Below are 15,937 nucleotides of genomic sequence, written 5' to 3' on the forward strand. Positions count from 1 at the left end.
CGTGGATCTGGGGTTCTGGCGCAATTAGAATGATGTCAAGGTGGGTTTAGATGTTGCTGAAGTGCCACAGAGGTTTCCATCCGGGAAGGATCGCCGGCGGCCTCCGTCATTTTAAAACCAATGAGAACAAAGTTTTGCAGTGCATTTGCTCAGCAGTTTTTCATACTTAATTAAGGCTCTTGTTAGCCTGTCAAACCGTGATCATTTCCTGGCTACATTAGCACTCCTCCTGGGGTATTCAAGGGCCCCTGTTTTAGCAATAGTGTCTTTTCCATAATTATATTACCTTCATTTTGTTCAAACGGACTATCTGTATTAGTTTATTATACTCTGTCCCTAATTACATGGTGCTTATATTTTTGCACCTAAGTAATATGAAACAATAATCATTTTCAAAGAGGATCGTTACAGTGATGTATTATCATTTAAACGCTCATAAAAATTAGAGTTACCTCTTACGGGGCAATGGGATCTAATTACCTCGTATCCAGGCAGCTCTCCCACTCTCCCCTTGCTGGGAAGCGCAGCGTGTCCCAGCGGCCTCCCCGTCCCCACGAGCATGGGGGTTTCACCCGCCTCGGTGGTCCAGGAGGAGCAAAACTGCGCATCAGAGGCAGACAGCTGCGTTTGCTCAGCCCTGGTGCCCCGCGTGCTCGGCAGGACCAGCTCCAGGGGCTCGAGTGGCTGGGGGAGAGGGACCAGCAGCACCGTGGGGTACCACGTGGGTGGAGTCGGGGCGGCTGACCCGTGGGACACGGCTCCTTCAGCCTGGTGTCTGCCAGGTACGTACCACCTCTCCATCCTCCTGCTGATCATCCTCCCCATCCATTCCCTCCTCAGTTCCCAGCCAGCCCCCCGAGAACGTGCGGGCCATCTCCATCACGTCAGACGTGGCCGTGATCTCCTGGTCAGAGCCCCCGCGCAGCACCCTCAATGGGGTGCTCAAGGGATACCGGGTCATCTTCTGGTCCCTCTACATGGATGGAGGTGAGGGCTCGTGGAGCACAGGGGACATGGGGGACCCGGGCAGGTGGCGGCGTGGGGCTGACGGGCCCCATCTCCCCACAGAGTGGGGTGAGATGCAGAACATCACGACCACGCGGGAGCGAGTGGAGCTGCGGGGCATGGAGAAGTTCACGAACTACAGTGTGCAGGTGTTGGCATACACCCAGGCTGGTGACGGCGTCCGCAGCAGCGTGCTCTACATCCAGACCAAGGAGGACAGTAAGCCACGCTCCCCGGGGCAGTGGGTGTGTGCGGGTGTGCTATCCTCTTACCCCCAGCTGATGAAGTGTGGCAATGCTGGTTAATCAGAAGTGAGAAGATGGAGCATTGAGTAGGAGCCATTAGCAATGAATAAAGAAAGGCAGCTGCACAGCCCCCAGAGTGGGCAGTCAGGGCCGGACAGGGCTTCTCCTTCCTTTTTGTTTCCTCCCTGCTCGGTTTGCCAAACTTGGAGGCAGGTCCTGTTCCCTGCAGCCCGCTGTGCGCCCGGAGCCGCCCCTGGCTGGGTGAGAAAGGGAGAGCAGGAAGGCACCCGGCGCTGCCCTGCTGCATGCACGTGGTCCTCAGCCACTGCTCTGTGGTTCCAGTGCCTGAGTCAGCCAGCCCCCCCCACAGCCCCAGCCCACTCAGGTCTTGCTGCTGTCACTTAGGGTTGTGGCGTGCTGTAGCCAGCTGATGCCAGGAGATGGGAGCACTCACTTGTGTCACAGCACGTTGTGTTGTGTTGTGTTCCTGCACTGGCGAGGGAAGGACTGGAGTGGCTGCAGGGGCGCGGAGGAAACCCCCCGGGTACAGCCACAGGCAGGGCATTTCCCTCTCTCTTTTTTTCTTTTCCTTAAGTGTGGATATTTAAATATTTAGACCCCTTTGTGCCCTACTTTAATGCCATTAACTTGGTAGCGGTGCATTTCCTGGGCCTGTGGGGCAGCGTTGCTGCCCGCCCATCCTGGGAAGTGCCAGATGCTGGGGAGGCGCAGCTGGGCAGAGTAAGGCTGAGCCACTCTGGAGGATTAAGGAGACTAAGGAGACGGCCATTAAAAGCCAATCACGGTTTCTAAACGAGAGCCTGGGCTGCAATTAACCCTCCTGCCTCCGGCTCTGCACAGAGCCACCTGTGGAGAGGTGTCCCACAGGCAGCAGGGTGACCGCTCACCTGCAGACCCATCCCCGCTTGCACCTGCCCAATGCTGGTGTGGAAACGCCATTGCAGCTCCTCTGCAGTGCCAGGTTGAGATGCCAGCCCTGCGGCAGGGTGCTGCCGCCTCGCTGGGCTGGGCAGAGACCTCGGACACCTCCTGGCACCGGCTCTGCCACGCTCTCCCTCCTTCAGTTCCAGGTCCTCCGGCCGGCATAAAGGCTGTCCCGTCTTCTGCCAGCAGCGTGGTGGTGTCCTGGCTGCCGCCAGCCAAGCCCAACGGCATCATTCGGAAGTACACCATCTTCTGCTCCAGCCCCGGTTCGGGGCAGCCGGTACGGGACGGGGACAGGGGTGAGGCTGGGGAATCGCCAGGGCGTGCCGGAGGAACGCTGAGCTGGCTGAGCAGGAATGGGAGGGAGGGCTGATGCCAGGTGGCGGTGGCAGCAGCAGCAGCAAAGGTCCCTCGGGCCAGGTCCACGCACTGCAGAGTTGCAAGGGCACCTGTGGACGCTCTGCATCAGGGCATAGTCCTGTTGTCTGTTCCCTTCCTCTGGCATCCACCCTGCTCAGCGCTCACTCCAGAATGGGAAATATGCCAGTGGCTGACCGAAAATAAAATGGAAATCAAACCTGGCCCCATCCCTCCTTCATGAGGGAGAGGTTGATGGGAGGTCTGCAGACTAGTGCTTATCAAAAGCTCCTTCTCAAACTCATTTCGCTATCTGAGCCTCTGGTTTCCAGGGCAACATAATCTTTTCATCAAAGCAACTGGTAAAACCGCTGGGATCCGATATTGTTTTCTTGGCATCTTGTCAAAACTGTCATTTGGGTAAAAAAAATTATGTATACTATACAATATTCATATAGGTGTCTGCTTGTGGGGTACACTTCCATCTGCAGGCCCCACAAGGGTGCGCATTCAAAGCCGGTGAACGCGCAGATACCTGCGCGCAGTCCCACGTTTGCACAAGTGAATACTGCATCTGTCCCGTGCAACAGGGGTTGTTGAGCTCCCATCCCCTCTCCAGCGCTGGCACGGCAGGGCAGCTGGGTGCTGTGCAGGCCAGCCCTTTCCCACGCGGTGTGCTTGGGCCAGGGTGGCTTTGGCCCCGACGCAATGGAAACCGGCGCTTGCTCTCAGCCTTGCTGCAAGGCTGCGAGCTAGACCTCTCCGGAGGAGCGCTGGCAGGGTCCGGGACAGTCACTGCAGGCAATGCGGGAGGTGAGCCCACGCGGAGTTTCAGAGACCCTCTGGACCGCAGAGGGTTTTTGGCAGCCCGGCTGGGGCTTGCCTCCGTGCTCAGGCCCCTCTGCAGCTCTGCGGGCAGCTGGGGAAGTGTCCTTTCCCAGGAACGAATCATGCCCTCGAAGCCATCTGTTCCTCGGGCTCTGACCCGGGCTCCCTGGAGAAATTACGACACCAGCCGGTTTACACTGGCATTGAGAAACGCCAAGGAGCCGAATGACTGCTTGGGAGCAAGCCCACAGCATGAGGACGTGGCTGCCGGGCCGGCCCTGGGCCCTTGGAGAGCGAAGGGAGCTCCCCAGGGATCGCTCCTGGTAGAGCGGGGGGACGGTGACCCGTGGACCTCCTTTGCCAGCTGGCTGGGGATGGGACTGAGGGCACAAGCCTGCTGGCAGTGGGACAGTAGGGATATGCCCTGGATTGGGGGTGCTGGGGGAACGCCCACGGGCAGGCAGCTGGCCCAGAGGCAGCTTTTCCTTGCTGACAGCTCAGGCGCTGCTCTGGCCTCTGGGCCCCCGCTGCTGGGGCACCCGAGCTGAGGGTGATGGGGGCAAGGGTCTCACGGAGGCTGTACCGTCCCCTGTCTCCCTCTCCTCAGGCCCCCAGCGAGTACGAGACCAGCCCTGACCAGCTCTTCTACCGCATTGCCCACCTGAACCGTGGGCAGCAGTACATGCTGTGGGTGGCCGCCGTCACCTCCGCTGGCCGTGGCAACATCAGTGAGAAAGTCACCATCGAGCCTGCTGGGAAAGGTACGGTGGGGGCTGCTGGCTTGCAGCAGGGATGCGCACCCTGGCTCTGCTGTCCCCTGTCCCTAGGGTTGCTTCGGCTGCTCCCTATCAGCCTGCAGCAAGGGACAGCTGGGGTGACTCGTGCCCAGGGCAGAGGAGGGACAGCATGGGCAGTCTCAGCTCTCATTACTTGTCGGGGGGGGTCTGCGCACGGGGCCCGCCTGCCGGGTTGACCTCCTCCTTGCCCCCAAGCCCCCGCCAAGATCATCTCCTTTGGAGGCACCGTCACCACCCCATGGATGAAGGACGTGAGGCTGCCATGCAACTCTGTTGGGGAGCCGGTCCCTGCCATCAAGTGGACCAAGGACAGGTACCAAGGGGGGCTGCCAGCCGTGCCGCAGCTGAGGCTAGGCAGGGGCCGGGGCCGGCTGCATCACCCTTGCTGCGTCGCATATGGCTGACGCGCCCTCTCCTCTCCTCTCAGTGAGGACTCTGCCATCCCCGTGACGGTGGATGGCCATCGCCTGATCCAGGGAAATGGCACGCTGGTGCTGCGCTCAGTGAAAGCGGAGGACTCCGGCTACTACACCTGCACCGCCACCAACACCTGGGGCTTTGACACCATCATCATCAACCTGCTGGTGCAAGGTGAGGGGTGCTGGCGGGGGGGGGTCAGCCTGCAGTCCCACATCTGCATCTGCGAGCAAATGCCCCACATGGACACGGTCCATCTCGGCAGGCGGCATAGCGAACCTGTGCTCTCACTCGTCTGCTGCTCTCAGTGGGGTGAAGCCCCGCAGGGGCTTTCCTGTGTGAGGGGTTCTTATTGGCCCAGGGCTGAGCGGGAGGTCTTGCTGGCATTTCCCCTTTCGTGGGGGCATGGGTTGGGGCACTTTCAGCCGGTGCATGCGAGGTGCTCATGGGCTTTTCCTTCCTCCCCAGTGCCCCCTGACCAGCCCCGCCTGACTGTCTCCAAGACCTCGGCATCGTCCATCACACTGGCCTGGATTCCTGGGGACAATGGGGGCAGCTCCATCCGAGGTATGGCTGCTGCAAGCAACAGAGCTGGCACCAGCACCACAGCCCCTGTCCCTGAGCCATGGGTGCCTCTGGCCCCGGTGCTGGGGGATGGGACTCGTGGCGCATGTTTTCGGGCATGCCCCTGCATGCTGTGCACGTGCTTTTGTCTCTGCGCCTCAGTTTCCCCCTCTCTAAACCGCCTCAGAAATGCTCCAGAGTAAGGTTGATGCTTCTGAGCTTGTGGGAGGGCTGCCAGTCCTAACGAGGGGGGTTGTAAGGTGTTTTGGTCAAGACGCAGTGGTTGAAGTAGCTAACGAAGGGCATGTCGTTAATTGCTCAGGTGCTGGTGCCCGGGGCCCGCCCCGGTGGCTGCTCCGCATCTCCTGGCATTGGTGTGACTCTGAACCCGACTGGGCAGGATTTGTCCCATGTCCCTGGCAGGCTGGGGGCTTCAGCAGGGCTCCGGGAGCATCCCTGCTTTCCAGAGCCTCCTTTCTGCTCTGATTCATCTCATGAATTATACGTTGAAACAGCTGCACACGGAGGGGGGAGCGGGGACTGAGGAAGGAGACCTCGCTTACAATTAATTAAAAGCATGAAAGTAATTACAAGCAAATCTCCCCAGCCAGCAGCCTTTCACTCCAGCGGACTCTGTTGATAAATTTGGTTATAATTGGATTAGAAATATTAAAAACATGCTGCATGTACAAAATAAATAAATAACTGGTGGCAGGCACCAGGGTGCCAGGCACTGTGGGCGGTGCGGGGGTGCCAGGGCTGGCTTCGATATGGCCAGGAAAGCGTGTGCCCACGGGCAGGCCCGCGCCGCCGCGGGAGGGTCCCAGTACCCCCATCCTCTGGCTGTAGGGAAGCCTTGGCGCTGGGCAGGTGTGAGAAGCATCTCTTCCCTTGGCACTGCTCTGCCCGAGCTGGAGCTGGGCGTTCACAGAGCTGATGCGAGGCAGATGCGCGCCTTCGTGTAGGTCCTTTGGCATCGCCACGCTGGTACCTGGATGGCCTTGGCACCTGGAGCGGTCCTGCAAGGTCTGCATTGTGTGGTTCATGACACGCGCAAAAGCAAAAAGCCTACTCTTCTCTGTGATTTTTATTTGAGAGTTGGCAAAATAACCTGCAAAAATAGGCAAATCTATCAACGCACTGCGAAAGCTGGGGATTTTGTGTAGCCAAAAAGGTTGGAACAGTCAGGGCAGCAAAGACATGCTGCCCTGAGGGGCACCAGCATACGAGGTGGCGTATCCCTCGCCCAAAGCTCCACGCGTATGCGTGTGCCTCTCCCTGGGAAACCCTGGCAAGCCGTCTTCAGGCGTCTTGTTGACGGCAGTGTAACAGGTTTGTTCATCTAGGACACAGTGTGCTTCCTAATACTCTTAATCATGGGAGAGGAGGCGGCATGCAACGGCAAAAGCAACTTCCTAGCAGCTTCCCGAGGGAGCTAGTTAATTCTTGCTTTCCCTTTATAGCCTCGCACCAATCAATCACGTTTCGCACTCCCCATGCTCCCGTGCGAAACTGAGCGATGGGGGCTGTGGCGGCGGCACTGGAGGCAGGCGGTGCACAGACAGGGGAGCTGATGGGGGGAGTGGCCGGGGGCTCTGGCAGAGCACTCGGGAGGTGGCTAGCTGTTGGGGGTGCCCACGTGCCTCTCGCCTGTGGCTCCTGCCTGGGTCTGCACTGCAGGCAGTGCCGGCAGGCGAGCCGGCCTCTGTTTGGGCTGCACGCAGGGTCCAGCAGGGCAGCAGCTCGTCCCTGCTGGCGGTTTTGAGGTAACCATAACCCACGTCAGCAGCGCAGGAGTAGAGGGCTGCGTTTCTGTCACCATTGGGCAGGAATCGGTGTGTAATGGCTGCCCTGGCACTGCAGCGGACATGGCCACAGGATGTCCCCGAGGCGGGCGCAGGGTACCCCGCTGGCTCTGGGTGCCAGCAGTAACCCCTTCTCTCACCCTGCCCGGGTGCCACTCGCCTGCCCCGGCCGCCTGTGCGCCCAGAGGCGACCGCCCCATCCTTGCACCCACAGGCTTCGTGCTCCAGTACTCGGTGGACAACAGCGAGGAGTGGAAGGACGTGTTCATCAGCTCCTCCGAGCGCTCCTTCAAGCTGGAGAGCCTCAAGTGTGGCACCTGGTACAAGGTGAAGCTGGCAGCCAAGAACAGCGTGGGGGCTGGCCGCATCAGCGAGATCATCGAAGCCAAGACCCACGGCAGAGGTGAGCCTGCCCCGCAGTGTCCTGGCCCCACTGTGGTCCCCTCTCCGCAGCGGTCCCCTCTCCGCAGCAGCCCTCCTGACAGCTCCTCTCCCACAGAGCCCTCCTTCAGCAAGGACCAGCACCTCTTCACCCACATCAACTCCACGCATGCCAGGCTGAACCTGCAGGGCTGGAGCAGTGGGGGCTGCCCCATCACCGCCATTGTCCTGGAGTACCGGCCCAAGGGCAACTGGGTCTGGCAGAGCCTCCGCACCAACAGCTCCAGTGAGGTCTTCCTGACAGAGCTGCGCGAGGCCACGTGGTACGAGCTCCGCATGAAGGCCTGCAACAGCGCTGGCTGCGGCAACGAGACCACACAGTTCGCCACGCTGGACTACGACGGCAGTGAGTGGGAGGGACGGGGCAGGGGCCGCGCCGCTGAGGCAGGGGGCTCTCGGGAGCGCTGACCGCCCGTGCTCTGCCCTAGGCACCATCCCCCCTATCAAGTCTGCCCAAGGCGAGGGTGATGACGTGAAGAAGCTCTTCACCATCGCCTGCCCTGTGATCCTGGCCACGCTAGGAGTGGCTCTGCTCTTCATCATCCGCAAGAAGAGGAAGGAGAAGCGGCTCAAGAGGCTTCGAGGTGAGATGGGGCTCTGAGGCACAGTGCCTGGGACCGGACTGCAGAGCTGTGCTTTCCTGGACCAGCTTGTTATGCCCTAAGCAGCTCTCTTAAAAAAAAAAAAAAATGCCTTCTTGTTTTTTGTGTCTCCTGCACAGATGCCAAGAGTTTGGCTGAAATGCTGATCAGGTGGGTCTCGGAGCTGGAGGTGGGTGGTGAAGCCAGGGAATGCTGGGTGGTGGGGGTGGTCCTAGATCCTTTTAACCCCAAGTTCAGCCCTCACTCTGTTTCAGACCTTCTGGGGTTTAGACCTGTGAAGGTTGTAGCAGCCTCTCTGTAGCCCAGCAGTCTGGTGCTCCTGGCTGTTCCTGCCTGCCGGAGGGTCCCAGAACCCATGCCGGAGCTTGCCTAGGGGAGAGCTGCTTAGCTGGAGAGCTGAGCCCCAGGCAGTCTGGCCGGCAGCAAGCCCCAGCCCCTGCTAGGCTTGACCTGCTGGGGCTCTCTCCAGTAATTGCTGGGACTGCATCCCCTCTTACCTTGCAGCAAGAATAACCGCAGCTTTGACACGCCGGTGAAGGGTCCCCCGCAGGGCCCCCGACTACACATAGACATCCCTCGGGTACAGCTCCTCATCGAGGACAAGGAAGGCATCAAACAGCTGGGTAAGCACCGTGCTCTCCCTGCGGCGTGGGGCCCCAGCAGCACCTGCCTGGGGAAGGAACATGGGCCAGCGTCCTGTCTGGCCCCGAGAAGCCTGCGGTTTCCCCAGGCTGTCCCCTTCCTACCCTACAGCGGAGCAGGCTGCAGAGGCGTGCTTGCGGCTCCCCTTATGTTGCTGCTGGCACAGCCGGCAGCACCCGCAGCAATCTCCCCAGTCAGGCTCTGCCTCGGTGGGGGTTACTGTCACACCACTGCCTGGGCTGGAGAACAGTCAGGCAAATCTCCCATCCCCACGTGCCCTGGCATGCTGACAGCCTACAGCAAGGTCCTGGCTAGAGAGAGGTCTGAGCTCCAACTTCTTCCCGCAGGGGATGACAAAGCCACGATCCCAGTGACTGACACAGAGTTCAGTCAGGCAGTGAACCCCCAGAGCTTTTGCACGGGCGTCTCGCTGCATCACCCTGCTCTGATCCAGAACACAGGGCCCCTCATCGACATGTCGGACATCCGCCCCGGCACCAGTAAGCGGCTGTGGTCGTGTGGGGCTGGGCTGGGTTTGCTGGCAACAGTGTGGGGTGCTTGCAGACATGGGCACCAGGCAGGTGTGGGCAAGCCGGGCACTCACCGCACGGGCACCACAGCCGGTCCCTGCACATCCCCTTCCAGAGGGGTGCTCCTGCTGCCCCACAGCAGGGTGCTGGGGTGCAGGCCCTGTCCCCCAGCACTGGCCGTGCCTAAAAGCAGCTGTGGGTAAGACAGAAGGAGCTGGGAGCGCCCCAGGTAGATGGGACAGTGTCCTGGCTGTCTCTGGGAGTGGCCTGCTATGACTCACTCTGTCACCTTTGTGCCCCAGACCCCGTATCAAGAAAGAGCGTGAAGTCTGCACACAGCACCCGCAACCGGTACTCCAGCCAGTGGACCCTCACCAAGTGCCAGGCATCCACCCCGGCACGGACCCTCACCTCGGACTGGAGGACAGTGGGCTCCCAGCATGGCATCACAGTCACTGAGAGCGACAGCTACAGCGCCAGCCTGTCTCAGGACACAGGTCTGCCAGCGCTGCCCGGGAGGCAGGGCTGAAGGCAGCCCCTGGGGCTGTTGCTAGCAGGGATCTGCTGGTTTGGGGGACATGGGTGGTGATCCCAAACCACAAGTTTAGGGTGACTGTGGAAATAGGATTTACTGTCAGTCAATGGGAACGTGGAACCAGGGCTTCCACAGCAAGAACCAAAAAGCAGCAGTGTTGAAATGTGTACTCCAATTCCTAGTAAAGATTATTAATAGCATCCTAAATTGGACAGAGGCGGGTAATGGGTCCTTGGCTCTTGTGCTGGGTCTTGCCCTCTCGGTGAGTTGCTCGCAGTGGTGTCCCCTGCCCTGTGCAGTGGTGTTGAGCTCCAGGTTAACCGATGTGGCTGGTGTGGTGTGGGGACTGTGTGCATGTGCAGGGCTCTGCCCTGCCTGGCAGGCACGCTGTCATCTCCTGGTCCTCTCCAGAAGCTCCATGGTGGCTCCTGAGCTGCTGCTGCTGGGTTGTGCCCAGCTCTGGGGACAGATGGCTGGCTGTTTCTCAGCAGGGAGAGCCTAGGCATTCCCAAGCCAGGGGAACTTCCCAGGTATGTGACATGTCCTCTCCTCCACAGACAAGGGGCGGAACAGCATGGTGTCAACAGAGAGTGCCTCATCTACCTACGAGGAGCTGGCACGCGCCTATGAGCATGCGAAGCTGGAGGAACAGCTGCAACATGCCAAGTTTGAGATCACAGAGTGCTTCATCTCTGACAGCTCCTCAGACCAGATGACCACTGGCACCACTGACAATGCTGACAGCATGACCTCAATGAGCACACCGTCAGAGCCTGGCATCTGTCGCTTCACAGCCTCCCCGCCCAAACCCCAGGACAGCGAGCGGGGCAAGAGCGTGGCTGTACCCATCCCGCACCGTGCCAGCAAGAGTATGTATACATGGGCTTTGTCCTTGGTTGTACAGTGCCTGTTTAATGTGTTGTGTAATGCAGAAAAAAATAAAGGTACTGAAAGAGGCAGTTCATGTGAAGAGCATGGGAAAAGTGGGAAAAGCATCTCTCTTCCACCCTCCACAGTACTGATCTTTCAGTATCATCTGTTTTGTTGCTGTGTGTTCACTTGCTAGGTTGTGTAAGGCGCTTTATTGGAATTGCTAGGTGATTTCAGTAAATTCTGCAGTGATCTTTTCTAGATGCCAACACAACCTGGAAAAGATCCCCACTGCACCTACTCAAACATCTAACTAACAATTCTAATTTTCTCTCCTCTCCTCTTGCTCTCCTCTTTCTCCCTCCTCTCCTCCTTACATTATTGCTGAAGGCTGTGACTCCCAGGGTTGTACTCAAGTGCCTCAGCAGAGGTCCAACCCTTCAGGACTCATCTTTCACCAGCAGTACTTTCACCACTTGAGAAATGTCTTTTTGCCACAAAGACAATACAGTACAACCATTCTAGCACCAAAGATGTTACAATACCACTCCCAAGCTGTCTTTCAGCAGCAGAGACCTTACAATAGAATACAACACAACCCTTTGAGATGTTTCTTCCAGCTAACAGAGATATATCATGTGTTTGAACTGGCTGTTTGTCACAGTACACAATATTAGCTATAATACATAATATATTGCATTATGAAAAAATACAAATATATCTAAGAAATATTATATTTCAAGAAAATACATATAGTAGATAGGGATGTAATACACAATCTATTTTAAAAATAGCTGTGATAATGGGGAATTTATATACACTGAGTATATTATATAATATACAGTATGAGATAATTTTTTCTGTGAGACAATATATGTTTATGATACATTTTAAATTGTATAGTATACATTCTAAGACAATGTAATACATTATTATAGTATTATAAACAGGTAGTTTGCAGAACATATTACAAAACATACCATTAAAAGCAATAGTGTTGCATTGGTTTGTGTTACATGTCTCACACTATAATAATGCAGTGTCTTATACACATAAATCCTTAAAGTAAGGTATTAGTTATATATACTGCTATATAAGACAACAGAGCATAATATATTGTTTATTGAAATAGAAATGCTGTTTGCATAGTATAATAGTTGATAGAACATACTATATAACACTGACACATACTGTATACTACAACTGATGTGACAAACATAGTAGAAATGTTTGCACAACATACATTACAGACCAGTATACAATATATATGCCCATGGATACTACTGCCTTGTATATCATACACTCATAAGTAACATTACACACTACATTACCTATACATACTATATTGTATTATACCTGAAAACATAACAGAGAAAAAGAAAGTCGGAATGTTTTGAAAGTGTTGTATAACATTGTTTTATTACAGCATACATTTAGTATTACACGTTATAACACTTTATAGGACATCACATAAAGCACTGAACACTATAGTTTGATGTGCTAGGTGTGTTGCATTGCCTAAAGTATGGCAAGGTATAAGATGATTATATTACATGTCTTATATCATATTTCACTAACATAGAGAGAGGGTGGGGGCCAGGAGGTGGGCACCAGGAGGAGGCCCCCAGGGTGGGCAGGGCCCCTGCAGAACCTCACCCACCACGGCTTCCCCTTGCAGGCGACTACTGCAACCTTCCACTCTACGTCAAGTCGGAGGCCTTCTTCCGCAAGCCTGACACCCACGAGCCCTGCCCAGTGGTGCCGCCACGGGAAGCCTCCATCCGAAACCTCGCCCGGGCATACCACGCACAAGCCCGGCACATGACGCTGGAGCCTGGCAGCAAGCCCCTGGGCCTGCCTCCCCCGGCCTCCGCCACAACCACCTTACCTCAAAGGACTCTCCCCATGCCCAGCACGACGAGCACAGCTGCTGCGCCCACCGCCAGCACCGCGCCAGCACCCCCCACCACCGCTGAGCCCCCCGCCACTGCTGCCGCTGAGGCACGGGTGCCCACACACTCCAAAGTGGGAGGCTCCAGGGACTCACTCCTAGAAATGAGCACATCAGGTGTAGGCAGGTCTCAAAAACAGGGCGCTGGAGCCTACTCCAAGTCCTACACACTGGTGTAGGGCACCAACCAGAGACCACCTGCAATGGACGCTGCTCGTTTCCCTGCACCATTTATATTTAATTAACAAACTTGTACATAATGAACTCTTTTGTATAAATGAAGCTATTTTCTTCTTCTCCGAACAGAAAAAGAAACCAGGGCACAAAGAATTTGATGTTACAGATTTAAAAAAATATAATATATATGTAAACATATATATATTTCACATCATTTTGAAAGGGGCACAAGGAAAGACTCAGCGACTTTTCCCCCCCTCCCCCCCGATCTTGTTGGTGGTTTTAAAAAGGAACGTCTCGAAGACATTGCATGCTATTTTACTGTTCTGAAAACAACAGGAGTTGCTTCAATTTGCAAATGCTTATGTGTTAATACCTTTTTCTATGAAAAAAAACCCAGCGCTGTGTGCAATAAAGGTTATGTTTATATGTGGGTGTCTGTAAAGTGAGCAGGGCGGTAGGCAGTGCCAGGGCTAGGGCAGGACGCCCCAGGCAGACAGAGAGGGGCAGCCCAAGTGCATCCAGGCAGCCAAATACATGCCGCAGGAGCCCAGAGGCACACAGCACCAGGCACTGTCCACTTCCCTATCAAGCTGTGCTTGCCCTGCAGAGCCCCAGGGCAGGAGGAGGGGAAGGGATGGGAGCAGGGTGTGGGGAACAGTAGCACCAAGCAGGACATCCCAGCAACTGCCAGGCTGTGACACAGCACCCACAACCCCAGGTGAGCAGCACCTACTTACCAATAAGCACAGGCCAGGCCTGCTGAACCACTGGTTAGCTCTAGCCCAGGATGAAGCAGGACAGTGAAGCCCAATCCAGTTAGGCTAGAGGGGTGAACTGCTGCACAGACCCTTGTGAGCCACAGCACAGCTCCAGTGCAGCACATCATTGCTCTGGCAGTGCAGGGTAAGCACGGTGCAGCTCTGGTATCGTGTGTGAACGCGGTGAAGCACAGCGACTGGCTCACAGCAGGGCTCTTGTTTCTCTGCCACGTGGCAGTGCTGCACAGTACTGCACAGGAGCAGGAGGTGAAGCACAGCACACTTGACCTCGGTCACAGTTGAGCACAACAAATCACAGTGGAGCAGTGAAGCACAGCACATCATGGCGAAGCGCAGCCGAGCACGAAGCCCAGGGAATCCAGCACCATGCCATGAATCATGGCGTCACTGCCTCCCGTCATGGTGAATCATGGCACAGGACAGCAAGACGCTGCACAGCTCCCCCAGGACGCAGGGCATTGTGGCACACTGAACCACAGCACAGCTCTGCCAGGTCACAGCACAGTGCAGTAAAGCCCAGTGAAGCACAGCACCATGCCGCACCTTGATTTGGTAGTCTTATTTTCCTCTCAGTTTTTACCACCAGCCGTAGCAATTAACCACCAAGGACATGCAGATTACACCTTCCATTTTCCTACATGCACATCTGACAGTGAAAGCAAGAGCAGCTAGAGCTGAGGCAGGCAGCCTGGGGCCAGCAGCCTTCCCTGTTTGGTTATCCCAGGAAGACAAAACCAGCTAAGGCTATTACTAACAGTTGTTTTAATTATCCAAAGTAGAACTTTGCCTTCCAGAGGAGATTCTGGTGTTATTTGAAGTCCAAGTAACTAACTGCATTTTCATTTCCTTATTTCCTCCAATTTATAAGCTAGTGTTTTCATCACTTCTCCATCCATGCTTGTTCCCCACAGGCTCCATCTCTTCTTTCCTTACAATGAAGGAATCAGCTTCCTATTGTAGCTTAAACTAGCAGTTGTAACTTCTATGCAGAGATATTTAGCAGTCTCATTTTTTTCCTCTTGACAGAAGTGCTGTTCTTAACACATTGGTTATAATCGAGTGCTACAGAGTTAAAAAAAAACAACCCAAAACTAGGAGAGGTATTACAGGAACCCCAACAATGACATGCAAATAAAGTGATTGGCATTACTGGTGACATTACCCACAATTCCCATTTCCAGCATGCTGTCACCCTGGTCAGCAGATCCTCCTTTGCCACCTGGTTCTCACTAACATAACATCTCAAATCCAGTAGAACTCAAAGTGTCTTGGCAACAGCCTGGCAGCTGCTCACTCTTGTGGCTCAAGAAATGAGCCATTATGACAATTTTTATCAGTTTTGGTGATTATTCAGGTAACACTCAGAGCCAACCTCTGCCAAGGAGCATCCTGCTCCTTGGATGCTTCCCAAATAGGCTGGTGGGAAGGCATCAAAGATCACACTCAATACCACAAATGCCCAGGTTGATATTCCCCACTCATGTTTCTGCACCAAAATCCCCATCACCACCTTGTTTCTCAGTAAAGCTTTCTTTAGGGACAGATAGAGTTTGCCTCTGGTGAACCAGGACATTGCATTTCCTCTGCCTGAACCACTGCTTGGTGGCTCTGCCTCTGCCAGCAGGTTCCCACACTCTCAGCAAGACAATCTGGGTTACTGCCCTGCATCTGGAGCCTCTGGTTTTGGTGCACTGAGGATTCATGTGAAGAGGAATCAGCCAGCCTCCAAATCCATGCATGAAATAGGGTTAGGCTTCTGCAGTACTTGCTTTGGGGTTTTGTTTGCTTTGGGTTTGTTGTTTTTTTTTAAATGAATCCCAATGTCTGTTCTGAATAGCCTTTACTTCTATGCATGAGTTTCCTTATTCATTCAATTTTAACAGGTTTTTGGAGACAAAACCACGGTGAGTTTCCAATTTCATACGCAAGGAGTACATGGATTTTGTACAGCATTTGCACGTGGAACATGAGCAAGGCAATCAAATGCTGAAGATCACGCTACGTGGCTCTGACAGGGTCCTCTTTGAGCCAGAAAGAGCTTGCTTGGCTTACCTTAAAGCAAGTCATCAAGGGAAAATACTAAGGGGCCAGAGAGTCTGGGGGACATGCAGCAACTGGTCACCAGCAACTCAGCCTTTCACATCATCCTTGGAGTCCTGGGAACCTCCTAGCCGCACAGCCCTTCACACCCTCCCGGGCAGGCTGCTGCCATGCACTGATGGGCTGACGACCCTCTTGCCACTCCAGGGCACCCATGGGTCCACACAGGAGCAGCTGCACGTCATAGCCCACATCAGCTCGTCCAGAGATCTGTCTCACACTGGTTAGCATTTGCCTTCAGCCAAGTGAAACCAGTCCTGCCCCTTCTGTCTCTTCCTGAGATCAGTGGAAAGTGATGACAAGAAAAACCAGCATTTCTCAAGCATTTTTCTAAGGATTTCAAA

At 55.2% G+C, this 15,937-nt stretch overlaps 1 protein-coding gene across 2 annotated transcripts in view; it reads left to right on the plus strand.

Annotated features, from left to right (window-relative positions):
* Positions 1–12,730, plus strand: part of DSCAML1 (DS cell adhesion molecule like 1) — a 111,828-nt gene extending 99,098 nt beyond the window's left edge. For both annotated transcript variants that reach the window (XM_049801352.1, XM_049801353.1), the window contains 16 exons: positions 841–987; positions 1,069–1,224; positions 2,336–2,475; positions 3,988–4,141; positions 4,373–4,490; positions 4,605–4,768; positions 5,063–5,161; positions 7,178–7,366; positions 7,463–7,750; positions 7,833–7,988; positions 8,126–8,156; positions 8,511–8,629; positions 8,996–9,148; positions 9,481–9,675; positions 10,271–10,582; positions 12,262–12,730. In XM_049801352.1, the coding sequence (XP_049657309.1) occupies positions 841–987; positions 1,069–1,224; positions 2,336–2,475; positions 3,988–4,141; positions 4,373–4,490; positions 4,605–4,768; positions 5,063–5,161; positions 7,178–7,366; positions 7,463–7,750; positions 7,833–7,988; positions 8,126–8,156; positions 8,511–8,629; positions 8,996–9,148; positions 9,481–9,675; positions 10,271–10,582; positions 12,262–12,713 (2,873 nt within the window). In that variant the 3' untranslated portion in view covers positions 12,714–12,730. The remainder of the gene's footprint in view (positions 1–840; positions 988–1,068; positions 1,225–2,335; positions 2,476–3,987; positions 4,142–4,372; positions 4,491–4,604; positions 4,769–5,062; positions 5,162–7,177; positions 7,367–7,462; positions 7,751–7,832; positions 7,989–8,125; positions 8,157–8,510; positions 8,630–8,995; positions 9,149–9,480; positions 9,676–10,270; positions 10,583–12,261) is intronic.
* The last annotated feature ends 3,207 nt before the right edge of the window (positions 12,731–15,937 follow it).

This window comes from Accipiter gentilis, chromosome 5 (assembly GCF_929443795.1).
Source record: "Accipiter gentilis chromosome 5, bAccGen1.1, whole genome shotgun sequence".
Taxonomy (NCBI): domain Eukaryota; kingdom Metazoa; phylum Chordata; class Aves; order Accipitriformes; family Accipitridae; genus Astur; species Astur gentilis.